The following is an 18,840-nucleotide window of genomic DNA, read 5'->3' as shown; positions in this document are numbered from 1 at the left end:
TTTGAATTAGCCTATCACCTTGGTCAGAATTGGCACCTAAAAGGCTCCCAAAGGGCGGGGCCCATACTCCTTGGTAAGTAAGGAGACAGTATACGCCCCCCCCACTGATCAGATGTCTCCACCTGGCCTGACCCACCCTTGTATTTGGGCTTTGTTACCTGGGACTGGTTTCCAGGACTTGTTTTTAAGTAAGTCCCCTGGGGAAGGGGGGCAGGGACAGTTTAAGGGTTAAACAACAAGTTATTGTTTAACCTGGATGGACGTGCTCTGGCTAAAATGGGTCCTTCATGGACAAACCTTGTCTTTGCGACCTCCCTTCCTCCCCTTTGCCCTTCTCAGCACCAATCCCCGCTGGCTTTGGGTCCTGCTTATACTCTCGGCCAGTAGGGAATACTGAGAAAATATTCCCAACTCTCACACACACGTGCACGCGCACGTACACACACACACACGCATACACACGGCCACCACCACCACCACCACCACCACCACCACCCTCACCACCACCAACAGAGTTAAAGGATGGCATTCTCTTCATTTTTTCCCTCCCACTCTAGGCAGCTCACCCCAATATATTTTGCTTACGCTTCTGAGACCTGCTTACTGCCTTTCTTCTGTTGCATCAGAAACTCGTCAGCAGGTGATAGCTGAAGCAGAGAAGAACAAAAAACAGTAGTGGAAAAATTTCAAAGACACTCATTATGTCATGATAATAGCAACTAATATTTAATACACACGCAGGGTGCCGGGCACTGTTCTGACTCGGCACGGATGAATTCTTGCTGGCCAGTGGCACTCAGAGGAGCCAAGATGCTGTGATGACCTCAGCCAGTAAGGAGCATGAGTTCGAGAATGTGCACATGCGTGTTCTTTTCTTTTTGAAAAGATTTTATTTATTTATTTGACAGAGAGGGAGGAGGGGGAGCGGCAGGGGGAGCGGCAGGCAGAGATAAGCAGGCTCCCCACTGAGCAAGGAGCCTGATGCAAGACTTGATCCCAGGATCCTGAGATCATGACCTGAGCTGAAGGCAGAGGCTTAACTGACTGAGCCTCCCAGGCACCCTGCTTGTGTGTTGTCTAATGGAGGTAAGCGGTGGATGCTTTTAAATTTTATATACACATACAAGCATTGTTTTTTAGCTTTTCAGAATCATTCTAGTTGACATGCTAAAACTGCACTACCCAGCACAGTATCCACTAGCCACGTGTGGCTTTTGAGCATGTGACGAGTGGCTGGTGTGAAGTGAGCTGGGGAATGAGTGCCAAATGTACGCAAGATTTTGAAGACGCTGTAAAAAGAAAATGCATCATTAATATTTAAATTATCATTGAAGTATGTATGATCTTTGGGATATGAGTTAAATAAAATATCTTACTACCATCTTATTAAAATAAATTATTAGGAGCCTGGTAATATATTACTATTAATTTTACCTATTTCTTTTTCCTTTTTGTTTTTTAAGATTTTATTTATTTGACACAGAGAGAGGGAGAGAGAGAAATCACAGTAAGCAGAGCAGCAGACGGATGGAGAGGGAGAAGCAGGCTCCCCCTGAGCAAAGAGCTCTATGCGGAACTCGATCCCAGAACCCTGAGATCATGACCTGAGCCAACAGCGGACGCTTAACTGACGGAGCCATCAAGGCGCCCTCTTTCTCCTTTTTTAACATGTGGCTACCAGAAAATTTACAGTTACCCATGTGGTTTGCTTCATATTTCTCTAGAACCATGCCAAACCAGAAGTACCTATCCCACAGTCTGCGGACAACAAGATCGAGAACCTCCCCTTGGTGAGGTGCTCGTGGCCACAGACAAGGTCTTACCTCTCCCAGGTGTGTCTGTATCCTCAGACCTGCATCTTGGTCTGAACTGGTGTTTCTCGGGCCTGACTTCACAGTACAGTCACCTTGGGAGTTTCAATGAGAATGGCTACCCGGGCCCCATCTGCAGAGATTCTGATGGTCTGGGCAGCCAAGGCATAAGGAGTTTTAAGGGCCCCTCAGGTGATTTGAATAAGGAGCAGAGGCTGAGAACTTGATCCCAATAGGACCAGCAGCCCCCATGTCCTAGTGCCAGACGGGGTCAGCAGCCGATGTTTGCAGTGGGGCCTGGGATCATACTCTGAGGATCTGGGAGAAAGTGGGGAAAGGACGTGCCCAGCCAGAGCCCCTGTTGGCCAAGAGCCTTGTAATGGCCCTCACTGGAGTCCACTGGAGGAGGGAAACGTGCCCTCGGGAACCGTGGGGGAGAGAAATGGGAGGAAAGGAGAGAAGCAGAGGTCAAGGGGAGGCAACCGCCTTCACTTGCGGGAGGTGACACTTCCCCCGGGGGAGTATCAGAGTCCTTACAGAGGGACAGGTCCTCCTCATCTCCACCACACACCCCAGCGGAAAACCTCAGCCCTGAGCAGAGGTCAGCCTCAGCCTGGACCCCCCTGGTCTGTGGGCTCTAGACTGGGAATGAGGGACGGGAGGGCTGTGCTTGGTCAAGGGCAATACAGATTCATTTCTGGAGTGCAGTTATAAATGCTTGCTGTGTGGAGTGTTTCAGAATTCAGGCATCTTCCTCGGTGGGAGAGTATCTTACAATCGAGACAAGAATATGCCCACATTCCCCTAGCTGCCTGGGTTTAATCAAAAATGGAGATTTTCCCCACTGGGTTGGGGGTCTGAGGGCAGACCGTGGATACCACTATTAAACCTCCACCAGATTTTTGCTTCCCGTGCCCATTCTCCTGGCAAAGTCTGTGTTCACGTGAGAAAAGTTGGTGCCATCTGCCACCCATCCTTTGATATTGGAGAAAAATAGGTCTTTCTCAAATAAAAACCTGTTCTCTGACACAAATACCAGAGAGTCTCTGCCTCCCTCCATCTCTTCCTTTTGTTCTTATCTTCTGCTCGTGAATCTGCAACATTATATATATTTTTCCCATTTCCAACTTGCTTTGGGCAAACGAAATAACTAACAGCACATTTGGTTTCAAATTCACCATCATGAACATGGTCTGAAAAAATGTTAATTTTTAGGATTTTACTATCAGATACGGCTAGGTGGTTAAAAAAAACCTGTGATCCAGGTACTGAGCCATTTCTCTCCAACTTCCCAGAAGTAACCAGGCAGTGCTATCCATAACCAGAAAGCTCTCGTTTTCTAGTCTCTTAGAGATGGAGGTAGGAGCTGCCCAATGGCAGTGAAGTCACATTTATGAATGAATGCATTCATGACTGGTTTTCCTGCCTTTTGTTTTCTTATAGATCTAAACTTGTAACTTCCACAGAATACTGACTACTTTATGAGGTTTCTATTTCTATTCTGTGTCCCTGAGGGGGGGAATCTTTGGCAGTGCCCACAACATTAAAAACAAAACAGAACAAAACAAAACAAAAACCCAAAACTTTACTTCTGGCCTGCATTCAACTTTTATAACATAATTTCAGATTTGGAAATACGTTCTCGTCTCCCCCACCCATCATGTGTATTTTTACTCTCCTCTTATTCCTCCCAAACTTCACCAAAATCTGTTTCCTGGCAATGTGAGAAGTGAGAAATGTCTGCGTGGGGGGAAAAAAGTCAAGACACATGTCATGTTGTAATTTTAGCAGGGAAGCATTGCCCAAGGACAAAACCAGGGGCTGTCTTGTGATGTTTTCTTCTGCTCACACGAACGTGTCCTATTTTGAGCTCTCTCATCTCACTGAAGACTGCCTCCCATTCAGACATTGGGGTTTGCTTTAAATCGCTGTGCCCTGATTTCTAAGGACCAGAACAATTACCTGAATTTGGAGGGTGGGGAAGACAGCTATGAGGGTTGTCCCCATTTTTAATTCATTGTAAGTACATTCAGCTGTTGTCCTGATTTTTAAGTACCCATCCTACTGATGGGTCAGAAAAGATGACTGGGTCCACAAGGATTTACCAAGCACTTGCTATTCAGGATAGTTCCAAGAACAGGAAAATGGCAGCAAAAAAGAGCACCGGCCCTGCTGACTTTTGAAAGAGCACTCAACTCTCAAATCGCACCCTTCTGAGGTCATATAAGAATGGTGGGGGGTTGTCTGAGGCGCCTTTCTGATTAACAGTGATTTTTCTCTGGGTCCAACAAAGCCTCCTGCTGTCCTAGATAACACCGGAAATCCTTTCAGACCAGAACACTATTCTTCTGCTTCCGCTCCTAGATTTTTGCCTCCTATCAGTATATGGGCTGCTGCAAAAAATGCAAACTTCTCCCTTTCCTCTCTACCAGATTATTGAACCGCAAGCCCTAGTGTGCATTTCGGATTTGCATAATTATTAGCAAAACCCTTGGTGGCATGTAATTAGCCTCTGCTTTTTGAAGAAAAGAAAGGACAACTCAGCATTTCAAAAATCTTCACACATGATTATCATACAGTATTACAATGTATTATGTGCAAAATTCCATTTAAAAAAATCATTTACAAAAGGAAGTACAACACGGTATGTGTTGAGGGTTTTAGATGTACAGGAAAAGCTAAACACGGTACAAGGTACAAAGCCAACCAAATTAGATGACAACGCATCTTTACACAGTACAATAACATGTTCTCGTGACTACCTGTTTCACGTTGATACAGGACCCTCATACTCTGTGCAACCCCAAACAGGTCTCATCAAACGTGACGTGAACTTCACCATACATTCTCATTACAAAGATGGGCGTTTTGGTGGCATCGCGACCTCTTTTCCAAATAGCATCTTCTTTCAGGTCAATGGAAGTCACATTATACACAAATGGTTTCTGTCCCCAAATAATTTGATGCTGTTAGTTTTGATTTATGTGGAAAACGTTGGGGGGAGTACTAGCCTTATTCCCCCCCCCCCCGGGGTTCTCAAAATTGTTTCCAAAAGCAAATAACATTGGATAGATTTTGCCAAATCTCACTGCATATTTACAGTATTTTCAGCATAAGTGGATCCTTACATTTCCTTCTATCACTTCCTTCAAGGAGTCTGAACCAGCAGACTACACCCCTTAGTCCTTTGTTAGAGTCGGTTTTTCTCTCTCGACCTCTCCCTACATTCATTTCTTTCCTGATCCTCAGCACCACTTGGTTAAAACACAAAAGAGCACAATAACCACTGAGCACAAACAAGGTAACAGTACATCAGATTTCCAAAGGCATTCTGTGGCCAGTGTCAGTAATACATTGCTTTAAGAAATCCAGCAGTCTTTCCGCACAAAGTTGCCAAAACATCCAGTTACAGAAGAGAGACATTTAGAGAAATGTGGCACTCTCAAATCCAGCAAGAGATTGCTTTTCGAATATTAAATGTTAAAATCACATGCATCATTATAGAATATCTTCAAGTTACAAAAATATTTTAAAAACCAATCCTGACAGTTTACCTGCAACTGCTATAAAAATTTCTATGAAATATATAAAAACACAAAGGCTCTTTGTCAAAAAAAGAAGAAGAAGAAGAAGACAGAAGAGAAAGGGAAAGGAAGCAAGGATAGAGCCATCCACAGAACTGAGACATTCCTGATGCACCACGTCAGACAGGCTTGACACACACCTGCTGTTGGACTGAAGGGAAGAGCTTGCCCCCATATGTTTACGTACATGTGAGCCAACCTAGAACCTCGCTGCGGGGTTGGTAGCAAACAGCCTCGGGACACAACTATCCAATGCAATTCTTTCATCTCTGAAGGAGAAGCCTACCGTTTCACGAACCTCTGCTACCTCACCTGGGCAACGTGGCTAAGGATGCCCTTGGCCAAGTCAGCCTGTGGATGGCTTAGTCACTGAACCGAGGGGTCCCCTAGGAGGTGACTGACTGCTTTTCAAGCACAAGCACGTGGAAGCCAGAAGGCAAGGTTCCTAACCCCCCTTGACACCACAGGGGAGTCCCGTCTCTCCTATGAGGTGGTGAGATCTTCTTCCCCATTCTGGAAAATGACGCCGTAAGGATCGTTCTTGATGCGCTTGTAGACGAAGTGGAAGATGTGCGGTTGTGGCCGGCTGTGCAACTCAGCCTTGATCTTCTGAGGGTAAGTGTCCTCTGCCAGCTGTTGCCACGTTTCGTCAACAAAGAGAAAGAGGCTGTACTCCTCAGGGTCCCCCACCTTGAACTTCTCAGCACAGAGCTGGCACACGTCCTCAGTGGTAACGTAAGGTCTCACGAGGAGGGTCTTTCCTGTGCACCCACTGTCGACCTCCTGGAATGCAACTCGGAGGTAATTCTGCAGGCGGAAAGAGAGATGTGGGAGACCAATCAGAAGAGAAAATGAGAGAGACCAATAAGCGAGTGATAATGCAAGGACGAGGTCTCACTTGTGAGCCACGCGCGGCTCTGCCCCAGCAGGATGTGAGACCTCGCATGGGAGGAAAGTGGCTGCTCTCAATCTGGCCCATGGAGGGAACAACTATACAGACCAAGAGGCTGTCCTCTGAGGCTCTGCAAAGGAATGTAAGTTGCAGGAAGTCCAGCAGACCTGCTCTGATCTTTCAGCATCCCTCAGAAAGCCTGGCTAGGAAAGCTCCAGTTGAGGGTGGGAACCGGATCTGATGCTGGGTGTATTCCCAGCTTGAGAAGTAAACCAACCAGCAGAAGAGCCGGGCCCAGAAGTCAAGTTTAAAACACAAGGAACACAAGAGCACGTGCTGGGCTCACTTTGGGCTACTTTTCATGACGCCTAAACAAAGGCAAGCACGGTACACGGGACCACAAGAGACTGCTACTGCTTGACCATTCACCTCCCCAAGTGGCAGCTTCATGTGGTTCAATCTCATCCAAGGCTCCAGGGGGAGGGCGATGTGGAATACATCAGCCACAAGGCTCTGAGGGCAGGGCGTGGCTGCAGGGAGATGGAAGGGAATTCTTGCGGGCTGGGCTCTGTAGACAGTGCCAGGCACCTGCCATCGAGACACACGGTCACCCTGTGACTTCACACAGGCAAAGCCCAGCTGAGCAGTAAAGAACCCTATGCTCATCCCAGCCTTTCTGGGAGGGTTCTCATTTTCCGCTTCGTCAGGACTGAGGCGAGCAGATAAAACTGAGAATGCCCCGACAGAAAACACGTATGTTTCCCTTTTCTAAATCTGGCACCCCAGCTCAGGAGTGAAAGGAAATGGTGGTCTCGGCCTGGAGCTCCGCGTGGTTACCGTCAGGGTTTCCTGGGTGGAAGGAAGGAAAAGCCCTTGGGAAGGACAGCGAGCTCCGCACCTGTAAGGGAGCTCTGATGACCCTGAATTTGGACACTAGGGTACACACATGTTCCATTTTACCAAACCCCTCCTCCCCCAGCCTACTACCCCAACACCTGGCTCACACTCTTGGTATGCATTAACCCAGTGACACCTGAAGAGAACTTGGTAAGGAAGCCCACACCATCCCTATTTGACCAGGGAAGAAACTGAGGCACAGAAGAGCTAAGTAACTTGCTTCAGGCCACACAGCTCGTGAGTGGGAAAGCCAGGGTTCTAGAATCCTCAACACTGTGGTGTGCTGTTTCTCCAACGTGTGGGGACCATTGTGTGTGTCCATGATCCTGATGTAGGAGTTCCAGGTGGAGCTTTGGCTCTGTGTTTTTGCTTTTACAGCCGAGCTGAGCACTGACGGACAATTCCTCTCTTGGGTAATATTCTAAGAAGGTGTGTATATCCCAGGTGAAAAAGGCCAGTGGGGAGGAGCTCTGCAGAATCTCTGTTAGAAGCTCCAGATGGAGTGAGGGGCTGGTAGCAGGCAGGGAGATGGAAACAACGAGCTTTTCTCAGCTCTTCTGTTCTCCTCAGAGGCTGTGGGACCTCGGGAATCCTCCCGACACCCAGCTAATATCATAGTATCCCAAGAGCCTACAGATGCTAAATCATTTAACACCTGGATTGTTCTTCAACAATTGCTTCAAGGGGGTAGGGAAGGGAGGATAGTAGGTGTTCCTTTTAGATTTACGTGCGGGGAATGTATTTCTGAGAATAGTGCTATCTTGGAAAAGAATTACTGATCTTGCCTTTCCACAATGGGCTGACTTTGAACCTCTGAGTAGTTTCAGAGCACCGGGAAGACAAAAAGGCAAGGAAGATGATTCTGGACATAGAAACTAATCTGTCTTGCTTAGAAATTCACCACGTGACATGCAGAAACAACACCTAGTCAGGTTTTATAATTCAGTTTGAAACTCTGAAAACACTACTCAAAGACTACTCAAACACTACTGCAGACTTATTCATAATGTCACCGACCACGAGCAAATCGAGAGTTGTGTTGGGCAAGAAGTCTACCGCCTTAATCTGCCTTTCCTCCCTGAGAAACTGGCGTTTTGGGAACCCTACCCTTCAGCTCATGGCCATGGAAAACTGATGGGAACTCAGGCAGGATCTGGCTTGGATGCTTACTCTGATGCTTACTCCGGCCGAACTGGCTGCCAGAACTGAGGCTGCCAGTGAGATTCTGGAGGCTTCCATCTTGAGGGGGCGGGGAGAGAAAAAGGAAGAATAGGGAAGACATCACCGCACCAATTCCTCCTCTCAAGGAGACCAGGTCAACTGCGGTGCCAAACACTGCTACGCCCACGCGGCTGATCTGATAAAATGAAATACCCACTGCCTGTGCCAAAGGCTTCCTTCTTTTTGACTTCCTGTCTGCTCAGGTGCTCTGCATCCAGGAGGAACATTCTGGGAGAAATCTCAACTTAATCTGACTTTGTTTTCTTAGGGGCAGCAAAACTTGGGCCAAACCCACATTTTTTTTTTTTTTTAAATTCAAAGAAAACAGAGAAGTGAAACAACAAGGTCAGAGGGTGGTTTAAAATATCCCTTTTCCACCTGATAAAGGGGGGACCTGAGGCGCTGTGTGAGCCGGTGTTGCCTCCCCAGAGGGCAGGTGACCTTGGGAACCCGAGCTGCCACTGCCAGCCACATACCTGAAAGTCATCCACTGAGGGGATGGTCCGGTTGGTGGTTCTCCGTTTGTGCCACTGCCTCAGGGTGTCCCTGGTCTCAGAGCTGAGCAGTCGAGCGGCTTGTTCTTCTTGGAAATTCTTTATCAGGGAAAGTGCCCCATAGGCACTTGTCAAGTAATAACCTCCTGGAAAGGGCAGAAAGAATGAGCTGTCCACGGATTTATACTCTGGTGGTAACAGGTGGGCACAACGATCAGAGGTCATGCTTCTTATTGTCTCCATAGGCCTTTCCTTGTGGGGCCAGAAGCTCGTGTCCAAGAGCACATGCCCTTCCTCCGTTCATTCATTCATCCATCCATCCATCCATCCATTCATTCATTCATCCATCCATCCATTCTGTGGATATACTACGCCCCCACGCCCCCCCTAGCCTGTGCCAGTGCTAGGGGGTATAGTCGGGTCAGGCTGACAGCGCCCTGTTTTCACTGCAGGAATTTCCATTCTGATGAGTGAGACATACAAAATCTCTAGATTATTTCAGTGCAGTTGTGAAAGTGCTTTGTCAGGAAAGGTTAGGGCACTGAGGCCTGACAGAGGCAGGGAGTCACAGGAGGATAGTGGGGGTCAAGCACTCTGGGCCTAGAATCATTTACTTCTTGAGCAGGAGTCCACACATCTTTTGGCAATATTTGCTTCCAGGTTTTTCTTTTAGGAATTAACATTTTCTAAATTTTAAATAAACTATACACTTTGAGAGAACTGCACAGGATACAACTGTGTTTGCAATAACAAAACGGGTTCTTCAAACTCCTTCCTTCCTGATTCCCTTTTTCACCCTTCCTTGGGAACTAATGTAACACGACATTTAGGAAAAACTAATTCACAAGTGAAGGCAAGTGGGTGCACTTAGGAATGATTTCTTGTTTAGTAAGTGTTAAAAGACTCGCAACAAATAATCCAATCAAGAAATGGGCAGAGGACATGAACAGACATTTCTGCAAAGAAGACATCCAGATGGCCAACAGACACATGAAAAAGTGCTCCATATCACTCGGCATCAGGGAAATACAAATCAAAACCACAATGAGATATCACCTCACACCAGTCAGAATGGCTAAAATAAAGAAGTCAGGAAATGACAGATGCTGGCGAGGATGCGGAGAAAGGGGAACCCTCCTACACTGTTGGTGGGAATGCAAGCTGGTGCAGCCACTCTGGAAAACAGCATGGAGGTTCCTCAAAATGTTGAAAATAGAACTGCCCTATGACCCAGCAATTGCACTATTGGGTATTTACCCTAAAGATACAAACGTAGTGATCCAAAGGGGCACGTGCACCCGAATGTTTATAGCAGCAATGTCCACAATAGCCAAACTATGGAAAGAACCTAGATGTCCATCAACAGATGAATGGATCAAGAAGATGTGGTATATATACACAATGGAATACTATGCAGCCATCAAAAGAAATGAAATCTTGCCATTTGCGACAACATGGATGGAACTAGAGCGTATCATGCTTAGCGAAATAAGTCAAGCGGAGAAAGACAACTATCATATGATCTCCCTGATATGAGGAAGTGGTGATGCAACATGGGGGCTTAAGTGGGTAGGAGAAGAATCAATGAAACAAGATGGGATTGGGAGGGAGACAAACCATAAGTGACTCTTAATCTCACAAAACAAACTGAGGGTTGCTGGGGGGAGGGGGCTTGGGAGAAGGGGGTGGAATTATGGACATTGGGGAGGGTATGTGCTTTGGTGAGTGCTGTGAAGTGTGTAAACCTGGTGATTCACAGACCTGTATCCCTGGGGATAAAAATATATGTATATAAAAAATAAAAAATTAAAAAAAAATACACACTTAAAAAAAAAAAAAGACTCACAACAGGGTGATATGCATGTAAGTGGGTTTATAGCTTGGTCCTGAACTGTTAATTAGACAGCTTTGGTGAACTTTTAAGCTCCATGCTAGTGGACCACTAGGGGGCGCCCTGAATATTTATTAAAAAGCCCCTAATTGGGCTCAGCATAATTAAACTTGAGAGACACCTTGGTCAAAATATCTGTTGAATTTCTGTTGTGAGCCCGAGCCAGAAATATAGCAACGGGCAGGTTTGTAAGAAACAGAATCTGAGCCCCTGCTTTACAGAAGTTTATGAGTTTATTCAAGATAACAAGTATGGCGGGTTTATTCATGCAGGATTCCCAGTTAGTTGTGGTTAAATGAGCTTTGTTCTTGGCCAAAGTGTTTAGCTGCTAATTCAAGACTCTGAAGAACTCTCTCTCTTGTCAACAAGTGACAATGTGTGAGGTGGCAACGGGTCTACATCCCAGAAATGAGCACGATTCCCTCCCCCTCCACCCCCCACCCCCGCAAAAGGCATGGGACATGTAACTTAGAAAGGAACACACCTTTGTGATTTTTAGATCGCTGAAGGGGAGATATGGGCAACACCGGTCCCATGCACACACAAGAGGGTACTTGTTTCAAGTTCCCTGAACAGCTTAATGATCCCGCCACCAGGGTGCAAGTTCCTCCAAGCTCATCCAGAGTTCTGAGTAGCTGACTTTTACTAAACATTTGCCCCGTAAGCAAATCAGCACACGGCTGAGTGTGAAACTTGGTGGTACAGAATTTAAATGCTACACGGAGTCTGAGCAATCAGCAGGGACATAAGTGTTCACGTGAGGCTGTACAGAGGTGTCAGTTTCAGAGCTGGGGCCTGGGGCACCGATACGGTCAAGTTTGGGAGGGAGGGTGTTCCCTCTGGGATGTCAAATTTTAGACTCCATAGCTCTGATCTGTCCAGGGCACCACAGAGAAAACTCAAAATTCTGGAAGCCAAGGATGACCACACTCTGAAACATGTGGATGCAATTAGAGGAAGGGTTACATTTCAGCAAAACTGTAACCCTCCCTCTAGAGCTGTGCACTTAAGAGGGATTCTGTGACGCCTTTTCCGTAAACGAAACTACCTGCTTAAACAGCAGAAAAGAGATGTGGGTTGCAGCCCCCAAAACCGAAGAAGGCCCTGGGCAGGCCGCAGAGGGCTGGGTTGGTAATGCATGTCTTCCTCCCGGTCTGCATAGCTTCATGTCCCTGACGTGCAGGCCGGGTCTGTAACCACTGCCAGCCTGACTGGGCTGGCCTGTTTTCCCAAGGAAAGGAGCCAAGAAGCCCGAGAGACGGTTAAGCAGAGGCAGGCTCTCGTTTAAGTGCAGGCTCACTGGCTGCTCCAAATGTTCACGAACCTCTGGGCCCTTGTCCTTCTCTCCTATGTGATTCCTGGAGGTAAGGACAGCCACCTGTCATCTGTCCCCAGCTTGGTGCCCAGGGCAGGGCATCGCTCTGCGGAAATGCTGGGAAGGGTGGCAGGAAGTGGCTGTCTCAGTCCTCGGGCCACAAGATGTAAGCTTGTGTGTGTCCTAAGTATACGCTGTCAGCAACAGAATGGTGATTTTCTAAGTGGAACTGACATGCCCTTTCCCCAAAGTCCCAAGAGTTTGACAAACTCATTTCTAGAATTAAGCATGATTACGGCTCCAAACAACTAAAACTGAAACACCGCCCAGAAGCCTATGAAATTGTAATAATAATGCAGCAGAAGAAAGGAAAGCAGGGCATGGAGATGAAGGTATGCTTCTGTTGGTTCTTGGACAAAACTACATGCTTTCTCCTCTCCTGTTAAGTCCCAGGGCAGGCGAGGAAAGCTCCAGGCAGAATCTTGGGGGATCATCATGGAATGTCTGGTTCCAGGATGATGAATATTAGAGGGGGAGGGGTAAATGGGGGAGAGGCTAACGGGATCAAAAGTTCATTCTTGTCTCTCTGGGGTGGGGGAACAGGGTGAAAAGATACTCATCACTAATCCTGAGTCCGCACTGTCCCTCAAAGGCTGGGAAGGGTATACCTCATACCCTGGGGGCTCCAGGGAGGACAGACCCTCTGAAGAAAAGGCTAAGCACTGAGGACTTTTCCCTCCGGGGAAAATCCCAGTATGATACATTCCCTGCAGAATCCAATCAGTACATGGACCTTTTACTTAAGGCCAGACTAAAACTCAGTGGAGAAAAGAAAGAACAAAAACGAAAACAGTTCTACGCAACAATTTACCACTCAGGGGCCATCTGGGCTCATGAAAATGGATTAATGGGATTCATAATGCAAAGACCCGGATTCATTCTTTAAAAAGCCAAGCTCCCACAAGAACCTCAGTTATTTCTGCTTTTCAAGGCCGTGCACCACAAGGACAAATATCCCAATTATTTCCAGGATGAAATTCCTAACCAATATGCAAGAAGGAATTTCTGCTAAGACATGCTGGGGTCAGGCAGCTACAAGGAGACCGAACTGACAAGGTGAGTTGAAAGCAAACTGCCCAGATTTTATCCCACTGCATTTGTATTTTAACAGCAGTACAATTATTTAAATAGAAAACAATTATTAATTAATTAACCAAGAAACAACTATTTAAATAGAAAAGAAAATCAATGCTGTCTTCATGCTGAGAACAACATTTTTTAAACAGATGAAAACAAAAGGCCAGCCTTCATCCATTTCACTGATAAAACAGCAGGATATTATACCTACCTTCTTCCTTAAGGAAACCATTTTTTTAAAATGGCATTTTTTTTTCCTTTTGAATATTTTTTAAATTGTAATTAACCAATCTCAGAGAAGTATATTTATCACCAGATTCTATTTTTGTGGTTTTCTGAATTTTCCATAATTTCTACAGTGAATATGGATTACTTTTATAATTAGAAAAAAGTCAGCACATTCTTTTAAACAGAAATTAAAATGATAGTTAACCCTTACAATGTCAAAAAAGCACCCACATGACTATTGAATGGGCATGCGGTTTTTTTTGTTTATTTTGTTTTTAAAGATTTTATTTATTAGACAATGAGAGACACAGCAAGAGAGGGAACATGAGTAGGAGGAGTGGGAAAGGGAGAAGCAGGCTTCCCTCCAAGCAGGGAGCCGGTTGTGGGGCTTGATTCCAGGACCCTGGGATCATGACCTGAGCCAAAGGCAGATACCTAATGACTGAGCCACCCAGGTGCCTCTAGGCATGAGGTTTTATGTTGGGTTGATGAAAATCTATTATTTATTTGGGGTAAAACAGAGGTGGTGGGGTGCACAGAACTGTGAAGGTACCAAATGTCACTGAACAATTCACTTTAAAGTAGTTTATCTGCTGCTATGTGAATCTCACTTCAAGGGGAAAAAAAAAAAAAACAGAAACAAAACCAAAAAAAGGGCATCCCAATACCTCCCATGTCATCAAGCAATTGTTACCTTCTCCGTGTAACAGTGACGGGTCCAAGAGCTCCATCATGTACTCAATTTCCGTGTCCAGTTCCAACATGTCACACTGAGCTATGACGTAGGTCAGGACTGGTAAAAAATCGTCAGCTCCATACATCCTCCCTGGGATCGGAAGAAAGGGGAAGGTGGGAATATTTTTACCAACACTTCTTTCTTTCATATCCTACGCATACTGCTTTTATTAGATAGCTAGGAGTCATCTGGGGGAAATGTGTTATTCATAAACAGAGGTGGGTGTTTCTGGAATCCTATGCAGCCTGTGACCCTCCTCGCCGCTCATGCCAGAGACCAGCTTTAACATTACAATTTCAGAATGAACCGTCTGCGACTCAATGAACACATGAAAGTTTTTCTCCACGCTTTTATGATATGCATCAAGTTATGCAACAGAACAGAGTCCTTGCAAATAGTTTAACTTTCAGCAAGGAGTATTATAAAACATTTACTAAGTATCTACTTATTATGTTAATGCTTTGTGAATTCTACTGTGTTCCTTACTGCCTTCTGTGGAAATTAATCATCAACATAATGACAGGACCAAACTCTGAGAGGGGGGGGAACTTTGCTGTCTGTTCAATGTGAGCACACAGTTAATTTACTGAAATGTGCAAATTCAGCATATGTCAAGTAGATACATATGATTAATACATGGAAAAAAATTTTTTTTAGTCCTTATTGCTACTTTTCATTATATAAGTCAGTCTCAACTCTGGTGACTGGGCCTCCCCACCCCATCCCTCCCTCCCTGCTTCCCGGCGCACCCCTCCCCCAATGTGGCATTGTCTGGAGACATTTTTCTTTGTCATGATGAGAGGGTAGGATGCAAATGACATCCGGAACACCGATAAACTCCAAACAGGAAGCAGCCCCCACAATAAGGAATTATCCATTTTAAATGTCATTAGTGCTAAGGTTGAGAAGCTGTGCATCAGAAGAACATAATCCTGGGCAGACACCATTTTAGGACTTACATGAGGACTTTTCTGAACTACAGAAAATATACTTCCTGTACGTGCAATATGGTTGCGCATTTCAGAGGCGATGTTCACCCACTATCAGGACCGGCTCAAGAGCTCACATTTTCATGTCTTTGCTCAACAATGTCCAAAGTGCGCACACATTCCCATCTACGCAAGCGGTGGTTAATACAGTGTTTTGTATTTAAAACAATGTATTTAATACAGTGTTTTAATACTGTGTTTAATACAGCCTGTGTTTTGTTTCTGTTGCTTCTCCATGGAACAATTTTACTTACAGGAGAAGTTGATCACAGGCTCACTGAAGCCCTGGTACTATGCGAGACCCAATCACTAGCCACGAGTCAAGGTGACTCCTGGGTCTGGGTCTATTAGAAGCAGAACTGAGGACACCCAAGGACTTACTTTCAAACCACGTAATTCTTTTGTGAATTCAATTATACTGCTTTAGCAAATAAGGGAGAACCAATGAAATGATTGTACTGAAGCCATATTATTATTGAAAGCTCCATGTTTGACCCATGCCAGACGTAGATCACTGACCCAAACCTTCAATGGCCAAAATGTAGTAATGATAATTGCTAATATTCCCATCGTGCTTGGAGCAATGCCTGCATTGACTCATCTAATCCCTGCCTTATGAAGGACAGAGTCAGATTCAGTGTTGGGTACAGAAACTTCCCTTTAGAAGTAGACTAAGGTAGCCAAAGCCCCATAGTTAATGAACTCCTTCCCAGAGCGAGGATTTGACTTCACTCTCCAGAGACTGAAGCTGCATCTACTTCCCTGAACTAAATCTTTAATAAATTGGTATCATACAAGAGTCTTGTTGCCTCAACCACTTGCATTTCTTGGTATTACCCATCTGTTGCAAGTGGCCGATTTGCCAGACACCAGTGTGACACTTGTATTTTTTGCGAGCTGCTTGGTGAAATGAAGAGACTGAAAAGAGAAACTGGGGATCAGAGAGCCTGATGTATGCCTGGTAGCGTCCCTGGCTCTGGCGGGAAATGCAAGAAGCCCGGACAACTCACCTGAGTTGTTCTCCATGACAGTGTAAATCAGCTTACAGACCCTCAGCAGCAGCATGACCTTCTTCTCTGGCGAATACATCTTCTGCATGGTCATGAACTTGACTTTGATTTTCTCCACGTCCACAATATCAGGAGTTGGCGCGAAGACCCCCAGCTCCTGGGGGTTCCTCTGCCGCACAAGCTGCAGGTTTTCCTTGAGTTGTTTCCATGAGCCATCGGCCATGTGGAAGTCCCTCAGCATGGCCTCCACGTGCCCCTTGAGGGGCTTTAAGATGCACTTGTGCATGGCTTTTTCCAGCACCACATCTGCCAAAGAAAGTGCAGCAACTGTGATCATTATCTGAAGCAAGAAGAAACGCAAGGTCTGCTTTCCCAGAAAGGACTTCTGCAACTCTGCACTGGCTACAGGGCGGACAGGTGACCACTTCACACCCACTGAGCCAACAAAACTTAGCAGTGCCACCACTCCTCACGCTCTAGTACGTTTTCTAGAAAGCTGCAGAATGTGAATCTTCCCTAATAAATTCTTACAGGTTTTTAATTTGTTTGTTTGCTTGCAGACAGTCAATACAATGAAATAGATTTGTTTTAACTATTTTTATGGCCCATCCCCCATGTGCCCAGGTGAATATTCTAGAAGACATTCTTTTGATCCAGTCCTTCCACTGATCATCTGGTGGACAGGTAAGTAAATATGTTATTTTACAAGGAAAGACTGGCTAAGAGAGGAGATTCAAGACTTCTTCAAATATTGCCAGAGAAAATAAGTTCACCTAAATACACATGTTATCTTGGATTGAATTCTGGACCCCAAATTCTTTACTTCATTTGCTATAAATAAAGAACATTAGTGGGACAGTGGATAAGATTTGAATAAAGTCTGCAAGTTAGGTCCTAGTGTAAACACTGTATTTGTGGTTAATTTTCCTATATTTTTAACAAGATGTCTGTTTTTAGGAAATACAGGATTTAGGGGTAAAGGAACACAACACCTGCAACTAGCTATGATATGGCTCAGAAAAAAGACAGTGTATGTGTGCGTGTGTGTGTGCATGTGCACACTTGTGTGTGTAAGCAAAGAGAAAGCGGAAGGATGAAACACGACAAATGGCTAACATTCAGGGAATCATGATAAAGGGCAGACATGATTGCAACTTTTCTGTATGTCTGAAGTGATTTCAAAATAAAAGTTCTAAAAATTTTGAAATGTGTTTCTGGCCAGAGTTTGGAAATACCTTTCGGTGTGGATGGCATTATTTTTCCCTCTTTTAATGGTTGCCCAATGAAGTAGCTTTCTTGGCTGACTGTAAAGTGACCATAAATCTGGAGATCCAGACTCAAGATGACTTACATAATCATTAGCTCTCCGCTTTCTCAACATCAGCTTTCTAACCTCAGATGTTTGCCCGTTCTCATGAAAGCTACATGGGTAGGCAGACCTTATCTATGAGACCTGAACGTGATTCCATTTTGGAAGCTCATGGATCTACTTCCATATAAAACTGGAAATTGTTGAGTTCTCTCTCTGGCCTTGGGAGTTCCTGACATTGGATCAGATCACAATGCATCCAAATTACCACCTATAATTAGGAAGTCAGAAACAAAGAGAAATCTAAGCCAGATGCCCAAACACCAAACAGTTTTTCCATAACTGAGAGATAAAACTCATGCCAAAGTTGATGATGATCCCACAATGACCTGCTTCTCCCGCCCATTTTTTTTCCCTTTGCCTCTATATCTGGGAGATAGATATATCTTTGCTTAAATTAAGACCTTATATAGCTATAGAAGTCAAGGTTGAAGCAAAAGAGATTATATAAAGTCAGAAGAAAAAACAGAACAACATTTTCACCTGGCATCTGGCATTGAAACAAACTACCTGGTCTACGTCGGTTCTGTTGTGTTAATAAGCCTGTGTGACTTTACAGCATCTTTGACTTTACCCTAAATGACCATTACATTGAAAAGTCAACAATAGCGATTGACACTGAGCATCCAGTTGGGCTAGGCTCTATGTGCTTTACTTTATGAGCTCCTCTAATTCTTGTAACAACTCTCTTACTTTTGCAAAATATTAATATTATTTTACAAACAAGGAGGCAGAGGTTTGGAGGTATCTAATGGCTTGCTTGAAGCTGCACAATTATTCTCAACAATCACCTTGCTTTCCAAAGTAAATGATCTCTTAATTTAGTTCAAGGTGCTTTATAAACATTCGCCGGTTTATTCCTCTCTATCTAAAGGTCACACAAGTCCCATTCATGGTTATAAGCGACTTACCACCCCATTAGAATGAGGTCACTAAGGGGAGCAAAAGTCATGCCAATCATTAATTAGGACTATACATGAACATGGAGAGCGGCGTGATTCGTAATCACCCCAAACCAGAAGCCATCCAAAGGCCCATCCCAATGGAATGGAGACAAGGATATATTTGTAGAATGGAATTCAGAAAATGGAATTCAGACAATGGAAGATTCATTCCATGAGGAGTGCCCTGCTACTCCAGAGGCAATGGGATGAATCTCATGGATACAGTGTGTGTGAAAAAAGCCAGACACATGGGGTGCCTGGGTGGTGACCTGCCTTTGGCTCAGGTCATGATCTCAGGGTCCAGGAATCGAGCCCCACATTG

General features: G+C 45.1%; 1 protein-coding gene across 11 annotated transcripts in view; it reads right to left on the bottom strand.

The window, feature by feature from the left end:
* Positions 1 to 4,379: 4,379 nt before the first annotated feature.
* The window catches only part of RIN2 (Ras and Rab interactor 2), a 223,509-nt gene continuing 209,048 nt past the window's right edge, over positions 4,380 to 18,840 (bottom strand). For all 11 annotated transcript variants that reach the window (XM_013057060.2, XM_004754139.3, XM_004754135.3 and 8 more), the window contains 4 exons: positions 16,206 to 16,511; positions 14,165 to 14,296; positions 8,882 to 9,045; positions 4,380 to 6,202 (listed from right to left, as the gene is read on the bottom strand). In XM_013057060.2, the coding sequence (XP_012912514.1) occupies positions 5,879 to 6,202; positions 8,882 to 9,045; positions 14,165 to 14,296; positions 16,206 to 16,511 (926 nt within the window). In that variant the 3' untranslated portion in view covers positions 4,380 to 5,878. The remainder of the gene's footprint in view (positions 6,203 to 8,881; positions 9,046 to 14,164; positions 14,297 to 16,205; positions 16,512 to 18,840) is intronic.

The sequence above is a fragment of the Mustela putorius genome, unplaced genomic scaffold, assembly GCF_011764305.1.
Source record: "Mustela putorius furo isolate JIRA1106 unplaced genomic scaffold, ASM1176430v1.1 tig00000253_pilon_pilon_pilon, whole genome shotgun sequence".
Classification (NCBI taxonomy): Eukaryota; Metazoa; Chordata; class Mammalia; order Carnivora; family Mustelidae; genus Mustela; species Mustela putorius.
Note: the sequence above shows the minus strand (reverse complement) of the source record. Positions and strands in the feature narration are given on the sequence as shown.